The 15,894-nt window shown below is 39.5% G+C and overlaps 1 protein-coding gene across 3 annotated transcripts in view; it reads left to right on the plus strand.

Moving 5' to 3' along the window:
- Window positions 1-15,894, plus strand: part of HPSE2 (heparanase 2 (inactive)) — a gene marked incomplete at both ends in the record, with an annotated part of 624,570 nt that overhangs the window by 381,798 nt on the left and 226,878 nt on the right. Inside the window, one exon of one of the 3 annotated variants that reach the window (XM_080913133.1) lies at window positions 12,260-12,433. The exons of the other annotated variants lie outside the window; for them this stretch is intronic. Within the exon in view, the coding sequence (XP_080769259.1) occupies window positions 12,260-12,433 (174 nt within the window). The remainder of the gene's footprint in view (window positions 1-12,259; window positions 12,434-15,894) is intronic. 3 annotated transcript variants of the gene reach the window in all.

A 15,894-nucleotide genomic window follows, 5' to 3' on the forward strand; every position in this document is an offset into this window, starting at 1 on the left:
TATTCTAGGTTTCCTATTTTTTTAATCTTCAAGAAATTCTTTCATTTTTTCATGTAGATATTTATCTACTGGATAAATTTCAGTTTAGCAATATTCTCTCTCTCTCTCTCTCTCTCTCTCTCTCTCTCTCATTCCCTCCTCCCTTCAATCCAGTTTTTCTTACTTCACCATTAACTTCCTACCATTCTCTTTCCCTCCCTTTCTCCTTTACCTTTTTCTTCTTCCAGAAATTTTAATTCTGAAATACTAAAACTTTGATAAAATCTGAAAGATTAGATTTCATCAGTTGCTTACATTTGTCCACATTCACTTTCTTAGCTACATTTTTTGCTAAATACTACATGTACCTCCTGTTTATAAGAGCATTCTTTTCAGTAACCATAATACCATCACTGCATACATATATAACACCACATTGTATGAGTATAAAGGGAGAACATGACCACTCCAATGGCTGAGGGAAAGGCTGTTATTATGGATACAAGGAAGAGTTCAGAGAAATGCTACTGAGCTTGGCCAGCAAAGTGGGCTTGTCTGTTCAGTGGAGGAGAGCAAGAGAAAATGAAAAAGACAGTGTGGGTCAAGGAGACCAAAAGAGGAAAACAAAGAGAGGAGCAAGTTAGCTCATGGCCAGAGTGGCTCGATTATATAGGAATAAAGAGCTGGGGAAAGGGAAGCCCATGAACTAACTTTCATAAACATAGAGACATTTGTGGTAGAGGCAGAGTAAACAGAGCCAGGATCCCAACAAAGACTCTGTTAGAGGTATTTGCATGCTGAAAGAGCCTGGAAGCCAGCATGTACTTTTAGCAGGCTAACGGGCACCACACTTAGCTATTTGTCCTGATTGGATTTGAAACTTAGCAAATATATAACTAATTTAACCGTTGTCACACAATATATACCTGGTTTTATATGCTTTCTCAATTAGCACGATAAGATGAATGGTAGGAAACCTACCTCCCACCCTGTCCATTTTAGATACCCAAAAGGGTCCTACTTACATTTACTTTTCTTGTCAAAGATTTTGTTCAAGTCTACCACAGTGACATTGGCGACATTCACATTTTTTATTATATGTTTTAAAAATACAGATTAGTTTCTTGTAAAATATCTCCAAATGTGAATTTGTAGAATTATTTCCTTAAGGTTAGTAAAGAATTTAGTGGGTTGAATCTCAGTAATAATGGTAAGGACCTGGAGGTCCAATCTGGGAAAGATGTTAGAAGATGTATGTTATGACCAATTCTAGTTGTGGTAGAGGACAGACAGAGAGGAACATATAATAATTTCAAGATTACTAAGACATGGCTAACATTTATCAACTCAGGAAATTAGACAAGAACTAAGATTATTGTGTTGGTTTCTGAGATTATGTTTTACACGTATAGTTCAGAATTCACACAAGACTAGATAAAGCTACTTGACATAGTAGATGTGGACAGAACCCTGGCTCTTTAACATTCACTGCTTGTTTAAAATATTAGCTAAAGGTAGAAGATAATGCCTTCAAGACAGATGAGACTGTGCAGATGCTGTGTTCAATGAAAAGGGCTGGACGTAGAAAACTCTTAGTTAAGATCCAGGATCTTTCCTTGTGGTTGGTGTTTAGTTTGTCAGAACTGTAAATGTGGAAGTTGTTCCTTTAACATTTTCATTAGGCATCAACTAAACTCAGTTTTGCTGGGTTTCATTATAGATGTGTTTGCCCCAGCCAGACGATAACAACAGTCAGTCACACTGACTCAGAGTCACATTTTCAGTAATCCGTGTTTCAGCCGGGTAAATGTGAGGTGGATCCAAGGGTAAGATACATTCCTCAGTGAAGATGGGTCTGTCAAACCTGCCCACGCTGTTATTTGGTTCAGTCCTAGAGTGTGTGGAGGCAAGCTGTGTAAATCAACCAAATGCACTAGAGATAATCATAAACCGACTGTGAGTGTCCATGTGTGTGAGTCTACAATCTGGACCGCAATTCTGCAGCAAAGCAGCTCCGTATGGACTTAGCAGAAGACAGCGAGAGTTGAGATGTCCTCTCAACTCTGTGGAATATTTTGACTTTAGCAAATTTTGGTTGCTGTGTTTCTGCTGGATTCTGATAATTGTCAGGATTCAGTTGTTCTCCCCACTCCTCCAAAAATCCTTTGTTCTTTCTCTGTAGGTGGAGGCTTCAGACATCATCAGTGCTTAGAGAGTGTCCGGGCCCTTGCACGTTCCTTGTTCCTTTCTCCCCAACCTTCCAATTTCTAACATGTTTAGAATCATGTTAGATGAAAATCTACAAAATGGAACTTTTTATTCGACGAACTCTAAAGAGATAAGGAAGATGAGACAATGTGAGAAAGGGGGAAAGACCAAGTATGCCTTGTAGGGAGAGGCAGGACTGAGCCCAGTGGAAAAGGCTGAGTATCTGGCTGCCAATATCTATTACTTAACAGCTGACATTTTCCAGATCTCACTTTGGGGAAGGCAACACCTGATTTCACTTAAACTTGCAGCATCTGCCCTGCTGCTTTCCCTGGCCAGCCTAATGCCTCACCCACCAACGCCATGATGAACAAAAGCAAAGAGGATGCAATTAGCTGTGAATGAGGGTCGGAATGAGTTGGGACCCCGAGTCATCACCAGAGTTCTGATCTAATTGTGCAGATAGCTGGCTTTCTCCCACATGTGCAACACCAGCAAACACATACACGTGCCAAGAGGCAGAGCAAGACTGGCCTGATCTTTCTATAGACTGTTTTTTTTTTTTTTGTTGTTTGTTTTTTGTTTTTTTGTTTTTGTTTTGGTTTTTGGTTTTTTGTTTTTTGTGGTAGTGATTGTTCTAATAGCTGTGGCTCTCTAGCCTCTGCTTTCCCCAATCACAGTCACTGCCGGACATGTGGAGCAGATAAAAACATTCTCTCAAACATTAGCCTTGCCAAAGAGAACTAGTAAAAGACGATCAGAGCACTAATGTTGAATTATTTTGTCTCTCATTTAGAGCTCTTGGGATTTGCTCCAAAATATCCAACGACCATGCCCACAGGGAACAAACAACACACAATTGAACACCGTTCAGAATTTCAGTTTTCAACAATAAGTCTCATAGTCAACATGACTAATGACATTTTCTCTCTAGGATTTGAATATGGATGATTGGTATTTTGTAGCCATGTCCAAGGCAGGAAGTACCTCTTTTACATACCCATTCTGATAGTGAATCAAATTAGTCCACAGTGGACGTCTCGTTTCAATTAGGCTTCGTTCTGGAACTCTGTTTGTCATGCGCCTCTGTGTCTGCTGCACTTGAAGTGGGCATGAGAGTCACACTTCACTCCCCAGTGTCATGCCCACTCTGTTCCAACACCCCTCTCTGTGTTGTAGTCTCTTTCCTCAGTCTGGTAGCCCGAGTAGATGGACTGGGGAAGGAGAATTATACTAATACATAATCCTACAGTTATCTCCTAAAGACCTGACCCTTTCTTCAGTTAAAAGGTTTGCTATCTGAAAATCTGTTCTGCACCAGGAACTACCAAGTGATTGAAACATTTCATTAGGGCGACTGTCCTCCAAACCCCATTATCCACTTTGGGTTTTGTTTCTTTTGTGGGGGCAGGGTGTAGCCCTTAATTGTACGGACTAATATTTCTGTCTGGATATTTGCTTCTAGAGATGTCATGTTTTGCTCTTTCCATAATCTCTGACTGTCAAAGCTCAGCAGGTATCCCTCTGATCTTGCTAAGCACTTGACTTTTAGAAAGTAAGCATCAACCCTGGATCTGATGTTTTGCCAAATCATCTTCACCCCCTTCCCAAATCATCTTCATGGTTTTGACAAGACAAAAGCTTGCCTGTAGATAAAATTCATTGCCAATGTTAATAGTTTTGTGTCCCTTCAGCAGCATACCCATGCCAGCCTTGGTGAATAGTGGTAACTAAGGTTTGAGTGTGGACTCGTCCCTCACTGGCTCATGCATTAAGTATCTTGTCTTCAGCTTGTGGCACTGTTTAGGGAAATTGTGGGAACTTTAGGTGAGACCTACCTAGAGAGAGTGAGTCTCAAGAAGTATGGCTTTGATGGTCTCTGGTTCCTTCTCCTTTGTTCATCATGAGGTAAACTGTTTCCTTTCTGCAAGCTCCTTACATCCTGCCTTCATTAATTGAGTCTAGATCTGTGGATTGAAATCTCTGTAATCCAGACCCAAAATAAAAATGTTAAAATCCTCCATTTAAGATGTTCGTGTCAAGCATTAGGTTACAGGTGTACACATGTAACTACTATGGATTCCTTTAGATTTTCTCTGTCACATAATCCTCAGATTGTCCTCTGATCTTATTGTGTCCGTTTGATCGTGGGCACATCTCTCAGCCTATCAGGTCTCCCCGGGTCATCTGTTAATGCAACTGGGACACTTCTGTTTTGCTCACTACGGTCATAACTCTTCCTAGGCTTCTAAACATGACAGTAGCATTAATTTTGCCCCATCTCCAATGACTCTTGCCAGGAAATTAAATCTTATATCCAAGAAAGTGATCTAAAATTCAGTTTCTTGATCAAATACCTATAAAATGTTCCAGGAGAACATGTGGCTTCTCCTGGTAATTCTCACAACTCTTTGGCTGCATACTATTTTTATTTATTTACTTGGGTTATGCTGAACTATTCTAATTCTGTTGTAGTTACTTAACCATTGGCAAGAACACTAGTGGGGAAAATCACTATGGGATTATCTACTGCCTCAAATGGGAGGAGAACCTTCAGCATTGTCTAATGCAGTGTGGGTAGTACCTTTACAAGGAAGTCACCTTGAAAACATTTGGTTTTCAGGGAGGCATTTACTTCAAATACGTGAAAGATCCAACCAGATGCCCCTAACCCATCTTTTGGAGTTTTGGGTGTTTCTAACAAACTCTTGGTAGTAACAGAGCAGACTTGATTCAACATTCAAGCTCCTCTGAAGACCTGTAAGCATCCAGCTCTCTAAACCTCTCTTTAACTATGTTTACTCTCTTATCACATGTTCTTAATTACCTACTTACCACACTCAGCTTATCGCTTTGATTCAGGATCTCAATTCAGCTTCATATAACCTAAAACTCTTTTCTCTTTCTAGACATTTCCTCCAATATATTTTCAATCCCTGAATTATTAAAACTGCATCCCTTTGCCCAGATGGGTGTTTTTTTCAAATTACTACTGCCCAATCTTTAGATAATGAACTGTCACCTTCTTTTTTATTTATATTTTATTTTTTGAATACCAAAAATTGACACAAGGCTATATTCTTAGCTCTAGAATTATTAATGATTTAAGGTCTAGGTGTATCACACTCTAAGCGGGTGCTATACACTTTGTTTTTCTAAGAAGGACCAAGGCTTTCACTATTTTGGCCTTTTTTTTTTTTTTTTTTTTTTTGAGCTTTATATGGCCTGTGAGTTGTTTCTGGAGTAGTCAGAGCTTTCTGGGGCTAGTATCCAATTATCAGTGACTGCATATTATGTCTGTTCTTTTGTGACTGGGTTACCACACTCAGGATGATATTCTCTAGATGCATCCATTTTTCCTAGTAATTTCATAAAGTCATTGTTTCTAATAGCTGAGTAGTACTCCATTGTGTAAATATAGCACAATTTTTGTATTCATTCATCTACTGAAGGACATCTGGGTTCCTTCCAGCTTCTGGCTATCATAAATAGGGCTGCTATGAACATGGTGGTGCATGTGTCCTTATTGTATGTTGGAGCATCTCGAACTGTCACCTTCTATCAGAAGTTTTCAGTGCTTGCCACTTGCCCCATTCAGGATAGGGCTGGATGTGCCAGAGACTGACTTATTGGTGGCAGTGGAGAGCTGATGGGGAAGGAAGACTTCAGGCCAGTTCAGTGTCTGTGTAGGGGTTCTGAGTGCTGCTTTGCAAGGCTACATACATGTGCACACATAGACATAGGATCCCATCATTATGCTTAAAAGTCAGACTCTGCCATGCTATTGTGGTTATGTTTTAAAGTCTTAAGTCATAATTAAGATCTAATTACATCATTTTTTTCATTCTCCACTCTCTTACTTGTCCCTGGTAGCCTCTACTCCTTCTCAAAAATTGATGCTCTATTTTTCTTCAACATTATTGTTACACATGTATGTGCACATGTGCATAAATATATAAACATAACCTTCTGAGTTCATTTAGGCTGACCACTTGAAATTGGATGACCAATTAAGGGTGTCTTCCTTGGGAGAGACAAAGTCTACTTATCTCAGCAAGCCTTCATTGACCATAGTTCTTTGTCTAAGTGTGGGGATCCATGGGACTTCCCTACTCCATGATATCATGACTGCTTGTGTTGCCATTATTTAGGTCCTAATTAGGCAGTCACATTGCTGAAGTATCCTGTATTTAGCTTCCCTGTCACTTCTAAGAGATAGTCTCAGGGCAGACTCACTGGTCCTCTGGCTCTTATAGTCTTTCTGCCCCCACCCTTCCACATTGTTCCAAGGTTTTGGTATAGAAGTTGTTTAGTGGATTTATCTGTGAACAGCATAGTGTGCTCTACCCATGGTTTCTTTTGTTATGCTTTTGCAATATGGGTCCATGTGCACCATAGCAGTGGCCCACTGGGCCCCAGGATACAGAGCATTGGGGACAGTCTAATGACTCTGGTACCAGTGCACACAACAGCGGATATGTGAGATCCTTTATGTGGCTACCATGACCACAAAAAGAAGGGTGGCTCCTGTCAAGTGATAGAGTTTTCCTTAGATAATATAGGATTAACTCTGTTGGTAGAAGGAGCCTCTGTGAGTAGCAGAACAGGCAGTAAAACAGATCCACGCACTACACGAGGCAAAGTACCTGGAAGAAGCAGAAGGGCACAATCTCAAAAGCAGTGTTTCTAGATGATGTGTAGATGGACGTGAGGCAGGAACTGTGGCCCAAGCTCTCTGTCATGACAGAATCATGATCCTATATATAACTCTTTTTATTTTGTTAAAATCCTCTCAGCTTTGGTCCTGAAAGGAAGGATTTCTTCTGGTTGGCTGCTCTGAGCTCTTTATGTACCTCCATCATGTTTAATCACTTCCTTAAATTCTGTCACCACAAAATCTCCTAAGTACATCTTGCACAATCCACTGTCTTGCCCTAGCAGTCATTTCTCCAAGAATCTGTAGCATGTTTTGTTAGGAAATGGTAATTACAAACCAAGATCTTGGTGCTAGAAATCTTCATTTATGCTAGAAATCAATTGTTTCTAGAATACTTCTTAATATTTGTGTACATATTAGGAACTTATATGTATGTGTATATTAAATAATATATAGAGATGCCTAGACATATATGTGTGTATGTATATAAATATAAGTACATACATAAATGTGTATGTGTGCTTAGAATATTTACATTTTTATAGATATTCTAATTTATTCTTTAGAATTACTATTGACACTTTTGGAAACTTGTTTTAGGAGCACATTTCCTAAAAGCAGTATTGGCCTCTTCACTAATGTGAGGTTCTCCTGTGACTCTCTCCTGTCATCATTGAGATGGTTCCTAATGGGATCCAGAAGACCCGCTGTACTCACGGGCACTCAGTGTTCCCTTTAATCTAGTTAAAGTGATTGATTTGACAATTACTCTCCAGCCCCAAGTCTTCTGATAGTGCTGTCATTTTTTATTCACAGGCATTTCCAAATTCCCATTCTCCTCCAACAGCCTTGGTTAAATGCAGGCGGTTATGCTGACTTCTTTATGCTCTAGTTAAGGTTTCATTGCCCTGACTAGCCTGGAAACATTAAGCACTCATTTAAAGCTATCTTCACCCTTTCAAAATGGCTGTGTTCTCCTAGGCAATCTTCAGACTTCTCTCTCTCTTAATTGCTACCATTGAATGCCCACTGTTGGTTGTACTTACCAAGCCGAATGGTTTCGAGTTTAACTGATGTACATCTCTGAACGTCAATAGGCAGAGTCTGCTCGGTATGCCTCACTCTGAGGTTTTGTTCACATTTTTCTCATTTTCTTGCTCTTTCTCCTTTTAAACACTGTCAGATGACTACCTGGGGCTCAGTGGCATTGTTCACTCTAGATTAAAACTTAAAACAATGAGTGAGTTTATTTCTGAATGCATTTAACAGTATGAGCAATAGACATGATCTAAAGGAAATGCTCAGGGAGCTGTGGGCACTGAGGTTGGGTATCTGGGGCACAAATAGTGAACGGTGTGAACTGGTTCAAAATAACACGTGTTAAGTAAGGCATTTGTTAAGGTGTTCTATATACCAGATACTGATTTGATGCTAAAAGTGTAGAACAAATGTTGCAGTCTGCTTTGAGAGAGAAAGGCAGAGTTGAACAATAAGCCTGATTAGCTAACTGTTATAATAGAAACAGAAAAGAGCCAAGACAGAGCAGAGATGCAATGTCTCCACTTGGCAAGTCAGAAATTCCCACACAGGAAACCATTGAACTTGCTATGAAGACTAAAGAACCGAGGAGAAAGAACATACCAGACAGAGTCAACAAGCCTGTAATGATTTGGGGACATGAGAAATGTAGTTTATCAACGACTGGTGGGAAGTTATAACAGAGAACAAATTTCATCAACCTCCAGGATCTTAAAATTCTCTGGGCCAAGTGTAAGCATGTGCTTATTCTTCTTGCCCATTACAGTCTCTTTCAGCTTACATCAGTGATGTAGTTTGGTGTCTGTCTGTCTGTCTGTGTCTGTATCTGTGTGCGTCAGTCTGTTTGTCTGAGTGTTTGTCTCCATCTCTCTCTCCTCCTCCCTCCCTCCCTCCCTCTCTCCACCCCCCCCCCCGTGTGTGTGTCTGTATGTGTATCTATGTATGTGGTTATGTGAGTTGTCTATGTGTGTGTATGTGTGTTTCTGTTTATCTGTGTGCAGGTGCTGGAGGTTTAAATGGTGTATCTTCCTAAATTGCTCTCCACCCTTTATTTTGAGACATATATTTCACTGACTTAGAACTCACCAATTTAGCTAGACTGGCTGGTCACTAAGCCCTAGGGATTTTCCCATTTCTGCCTCCTTATGATTATAGGTATATACTTGCCCAGTGTTTTGGGTGGGTGCTGGCCTTCCAAACTCAAACCCTCAGGCTTGCATGTCAAGCCTAACTGGGAGTTTTCCCCAGCCCCAACACTAGTGTTTTTAAAATTTGAGTTGGGCTATGTTCAAGAGAGTAGTGTTTCCATAGACATTCAGGGTGAAAGCCAAAATTGTTACAATAGCCTTTTGTAAAAGTGAGGCCCTTTGTTACCTGGTCCTGCTCCACTGTAGCCTCATCTCATAATTTCTCTTGCTCATTCTAGAACAGCAATACTGGCCTCTGCCCCTCCCCGACATTGGTCATGCCTGGTACGTTCTGTCCTTTGCCCTTCCTATGACTTTTGCCTTGAATTCCTTCTATATTTACCCATTTGGCTTGATGCTGTTATCTTTCTTACACCCCTACTCCACTATTTAGAGCGGCAAACCAACTGGAGCTGCTCCTGGTTCCTCCGAACCCGTTATTTCTCCCAGCAGCCATGTTGAGTGAGATTTGAAGAGAGCAAGGACTGTTGCCTGTTTTGCTCATATCCAGAGAGAAAATGCGAGAAAGGCAGTTTCCTAAAACATACTGTAGTAGGTGCTCAGCAAACATTTTTAAAGACGTGTATGGCCTGTTTCGTTTTGACTGTTGAGCTGTTCTTTGTCTGGGTTGTGTCTCAAGTGTGGAATCCTAAGAAATCATCAATGATTTTCATCTTTGTGTGCATTCATGGATATTTGTCTATCAATCCCCAATACATTCAATGAGACTGAAGAAATGGTGTTTTGAGATAAAGAGGTTTTATATACAGTCAGCAGCACCACACACCACTGCTTTGTGACACTCTTCTCTGTAGTTTTTAAAGACTGAACTTGCATGCTTCATTTGCTTGGTTTGTTGTTGTTTGTTTTATTTTGTTCTGTTCTTGCTCTTTCTCCCCACCCTACTCGCCCCTGCTCTGCCATTCCTTCCTCAACGTATTGTTGTGTAGACACAGAAGTCTCAAGAACTTTCAGAGTTCTGACTCTCAGCATCGCATAAAAGGTCTCCAAGCCTATGGATGCTTGCTTACGTCTTTCTCTAACTCCACTGCCTCTTCACTGACCTATAAAACGTGCTCCTTAAAGTTCTATTGTGAAGTTCAGGACACACTGAGCCACTAATACACTCAGGAGAGAGTAGAAAGTCAACTTTAAGTATCTACTTATTTGGATAGACCTCAAGGGGAAAATATTCCAAGAAAGATTTATATTTGTTAAGCATCTACTAGATTCTCTGCACTCAAATACATGTATTTCTCAAATATACTTCACAGTGGATTATCAATAATTATTGTATACATCTCTCTTTGGCTTCTTTCATTTTATATTTTCATTTCATTACAGGCATTTTTATATAACATAAATTACTTCGGTTGTAAGACATCTCAGGATGACCTCATAAATGAAGTGTACTCGGTGATTAGCATTGAAAAGATCCAGTGAGATTCAGTGCTGGGCTTAAAGGGCTTTATGGAAGAAGCCAGAATCAAAACTGTCCTGAATAACATTTTTCTTTATCTAGAACTGATCTTTTTGTAGATTATTTTTTCCTTACTTTGAACCATCAACTCATGAACTCTCAGACTGAAGTGTTTTCTGTTTGATGTGTTATTTACCTAATATACATGAAACACTGTTATGTGCACAAAACATGTTCCAGAAAAAGGTAAAGGCAATCTATGTATCTAAAATGACTACCAGCTTTTTACACTAAATTTTGATACCTTCTAATTATAACTTTATGTCAACTTTAGTTTATGAATAAAACTAGCACTTGTAAATGCAAGCACCCATCATTGTGCAGCTGACAAATTGTGAGGATTTCAGAGGAAGACATATCTGTCAACATCATCAACCTTCTGTGGCACGTGTATTAACAGACTCTACAATGGACCTCTTTTGATCCTTTGATGTCACACTACTGGGGGTCACCTGTGATCATCTCCAGGTGCCAGGGAACCTCTAGATAAAATCATTTTATCTACAGTGAAGTGTGATGGTGGAATTACTCAGTTGTAGGTGTGGTCTGGTAATTGTTGTCAATGCTCTTACATGATGGTGATGTTTCTTTAAATATGTTCAATCTGGCCAGTTTCTTAGCCTATTCTTTTTTTTGAGTTTTACCTTCCTCACAATAGGATGCTAAAAAAGTCTCAAGTTAAAACTGAACATTTTTTGAATTTATTCTTTGTAAGTTTCCTGTTCTTTCTTACATCTGCCGAGTGGGGCTGGAGGTCCTGTCAGGAGTTCCAGTGAGTGTGCTGTTGAGTGCAGCTGTGCTAGGTGCGAGGGCAGGTTTAAAACTTCATTAAACACTGTGGATGGATTTCGGTTTTCTTCTGTTTCTTCTTTAAATGTTTGATTAAAATTTCTTGTTTTAGCAGCCATACTGTTAAGATTTAGTGGGTAGCTTCTCTGTCACATCTAGAAGACACAATCTTGTAGCATACTTTCTGGTTTTGAAAACTGATTTAGGCTCATAGGAGTGAGAGAAATTGAGGAGGTAATAAAGGGAAGATGACTGGCAGGGAGGAGAGAAACTAGGAAGAATGGACGTTGTCCTAATGGATGGGAGTGGACGTGGGAGGCAGACAACGGCAGCTGCAGTAAAAAATAATAGAATGTGGTATTAATGAGACATTCGGTATCAAGTCACTGTTTTCTGTGTTTAAGCTGATAATGAACATCAGTCCCAAATGGTCATAGAATACCCATTCTCAAAAACACTAGAAATGTGGACCAGAGTGAAATGCCGTGTGCAGAGTTTCTCAGACTGATCAACTAGTCTTTTGTGGCCTTGAACCTTGATGTGTTTACTGCCACTCAAGCACAAATACAGACTTTAAGAGTACACGAACTTTTGTGGGTGTTTTGTTTGTTTCTTTATTTTTTTAATCTAGAAAGCCAGCTAATTTGGGAAATCTTCCTCTTTTAAACATCAGTCATTCTACCAAGTAAAATTACCCGTGACTTAGGCTTGGTTTTCAATTTGCAAGCTTTGTCTGAAATTCTGAGTGATGTTTTCCCCCCAATCACTTCAAAATGCATCCCACATCAGAAGGTAAAGGTCTTTCTCAGAAGCTTGTCTGTCTGTGCAGTTTCTTACTAGCAGGAAAGGCTTTCCGTAGAAGCTAACATTTTCCTTTTGTTAAGATTTGAAAGTTATAAGCCTTTCTCTGCTTCTTCCCAGCCAGGTCTCTAGACAAACTTTATAACTTTGCTGATTGCTCTGGACTCCACCTGATATTTGCTCTAAATGCACTGCGTCGTAATCCCAATAACTCCTGGAACAGTTCTAGTGCCCTGAGCCTGTTGAAGTACAGTGCCAGCAAAAAGTACAACATTTCTTGGGAACTGGGTAATGGTAAGTAAGGACGTCATTTCCTATGAATTGATAAAATGAAGGGGGAAATGAAGTTGGCTTGGAATATAATTTCAGTCAGTGATTCTCTTTAGGGCCCTGGTTCAAAAAGCAATTGAGATGCTTGGCCACTGAGATGTCTACTGTCGTAATTAGGGGTTCTCTTTCTATGATGAAGCACCATTACCAAAAGAAACATGGGGAAGAAGGGATTTATTTCTCTTGCACATGCTAAATCATATTCCACTGAGGGAAGTCAAGATAGAAACTCAAGTAGGGCAGGAACCTGGAAGCAGGAGCTGATAGAGAGGCTATGGAGGGGTGCTGCTTACTGATTTGCTCCTTGTGGCTTGCTCAACTTGCTTTCTTACTGAACCTAGGTACCACCAGCTTAGGAGTGGCCTCACCCACAATGGGCTGGACCCTTCCCCATCAGTGACTAATAAAATTCCTTATAGTTCTGCCAACAGCATGATCTGTTTTGGAGGCATTTTCTCAATTGAGTTTCCCTCCTCTCAGATAATTTAATCTTGTGTCAAGTTGACATAAAACTATCCAAAACAACTGTCAATATGGTATAAGACCAAAGTAGTTAAGGACAGTAGATTCAGTTAATTTATACCACATAGTTCTTTCTGGATACTTACTTCCAGATATGGTAGATATGCTACGAACACACACACACACACACACACACACACACACACTCACACACACACACACACACACACGCACACACACACACGGGGGGGGGTGCAATATGCTGATTGAGGACTAACAACTTGATGTTAAACCACATAAAATCTGAGCTTTATTGTCCAGAGCATAGTTAGGGAATGTTGGTCCTGAAAGATGATCCTTATAAAATCGCTCATTGGATGTTTGCCAGACAAATTCTTGGAGCACTACATGCACTGCACAGGTGCACTTGCTCATATTTATTGCATACTGGAATTTGACGTTTTCTTAACAAGAAGGCAAAGAAAGAGAGGGAACAAATAAGAAGACACTTTATATATTTTAGCAGCATCCATCAGTGGAACCCAATGTTCATCTTCTACTCTATTCTCTTTCATTCCTGGAATAGAGGAAATTTGAAAAGAATTGTAGTAAAAAGTAGTAGAGATTTTACTAAACCAGAGGACAAATGGTTTAAGGATACAGGATAAGGCATCTTTTGTCTGGCTTTGCTATTTTTTTAAATATATTGTGCTGCATAACTAAAAATTTAAAAATCTCAACTAGTTACAGATAAGCTAAAAATTCAACACTTACTCATAGGTGATTGATGGGAATTCTTTTTCAGAGTTTTGAGATCTTGCAGTGTGAAGGTTTGCTCAGCTAAAATAAAATTTCATTTGGTATAGCTAGAGGAGTTTGATAGCGAGACCAAGTGAGGAAGGAGGACTGTACACCCATCTGTCCAGTTACCTATGAAGAACTGACCCTCCATCTGTTCTTTCCTCACAACCGTCCTACTCAGTGTAAAACTGGAACTAAGTACACTCAAAGGGTGTTCTGCTTGACCACAAAATGTGATGCTTACCATCATCCTTTTCAGTGCTTCTTCAGCGCTTACCGAGAGTAAAGGATAATTTGAAAGGAGGTGAAAGGCCTGGTGAGATGGGAAACAGTCTGTAGACAGGGCTACAGAAGCACAGAACTGAAGTCATGGATTTAACATTTAGCAAGGCAGGAAGAAAGTGTGGCAAGTGGGCTTCTAAGCACTCGGTAGGTCAGCAGGACTCTCTCTCTACCCTGTGACCTTTTCTGTTTCCTTCCTTTCTCTCTTTTATGTTTTCTTTGTAATTCTCAGACCTTTCAAGTACATTCCCACTTAGACACAAGCCCTTCCAGGCAGGGTGTGATGCTTTTTAGGCTGCCAGTAAAGTTGGCAGAGAGTGAATTGTACTGTTGCGCACCAGGTATGATCTTTTGTTATTTTTTTAACATTTTCATATGCTCATTTAAAATGTTTTATTGTTACAATTCTACTCCCATGACCCTGACCTACTCTCCTCAATTTATCCATTAGGGGTTCCAGAAAATGTGATTTGATATAGGACTGGGCACGTCCTGTTGTACCACAGCCTTATCTTACAATGTTTTCTTCATACTTTTCTGTGTGTGTGTGTGTGTGTGTGTGTGTGTGTGTGTGTGTGTGTGTGTCTTCCTTGCATGCTTGCCATTCTGCCTGGATTTGTTTCTCTGGTTCTCTTTCCATTTCTTTTCTATGACCTCATCTTTTTGGATGGAATGAATGACAAGGAATACGGCCAATCCTCATCATCCATTCTTTTATCTGCACATTTCCCCTTAACAAGCACATTATCATGAACAAACCCAGGGTCTGAAAGCAAAGAAAGCAACTATTCTGTTTCCTAGAGTGGCTGGATTTCAGGTGACTAAATCTACTTTTTACTTTCTTCTTTGAAATAGAAGAATAATGAGTGCTATACCTCAGCGAAGCAAGGCATACCTAATATCAAGAGGCAGCAAGTAAGAATGTTTAGGATTCAAGGTCTAAGAAACAAAACTTTCCTGACACAAGATTTTTAACAATTTTATTCTGTGGCTATAGTGTGATGTTAAATATCCATAAATCCTAAACATTATAATTGATTAGTAGTAGGTAATAATTATAATGTGTTATATTTGTATTAATCATCAGTGGGCTGAAAGTAAAGAATAATAGAGAATCCTTAAACTGGGATGCAAATAGGAAATATATAAGAATTTCAAGTCAACTCTGCCCTATGGAAGTTGTGTTCTTTAGAAAACTACATTTAACAATAAAAATTAGTTTAAAATAATACACTGCTTTTAATTGAATGGCCACTATACTACATTTTGAGTTACAAATGCATTGAAATGCTTATTTCCATAAACTAGTAAAATCTGCTGTAGTAAATTATTAAATCAGTGTCATGAATTTGTGCCCAGACCCATATCAGGTCACCTGGTCCCTTCTGATCTTAACTATATAGTTCAGTTCCTTAGCGTCTTTTGATTCATTTAATAAAACAAAGCTTTTCCTTTTGGAAACTTAGCCTTTTAACCACGATCATTATCATCATACTAACTGCCCTGCTTTGTCTGCCAAACATTTACTTAGTTTTTGGTACTGAATAACTGTAAAATAATATTTATACATTCTAATGTGTATATCTGTATGTATGATAGATTTACAAAACCTAATCTCAAGGTGAACCACAATTTTTAACCCTATTTCCAGTTACTTATGAGTATAGGCCATAGCTTGGAGAAGTGTTTCAGAGGATACAGTTTGATGTTCAGACAGGAGCGGTCGGGGAAACAGAAGGAGGAGGGAAAGTGGAAAACTCCAGTCTCCACATGTGCCTGCTTTTCTCCTTTCCCATTTTCAATCTGCATCTCAGTGCCACTTCTCCCTGTGGCTTCCTGCCCTATACATTCCCACATGAATAAACACTCATTCATTCTTA

This window comes from Micromys minutus (assembly GCF_963924665.1).
Source record: "Micromys minutus genome assembly, chromosome: 2".
Lineage (NCBI taxonomy): Eukaryota > Metazoa > Chordata > Mammalia > Rodentia > Muridae > Micromys > Micromys minutus.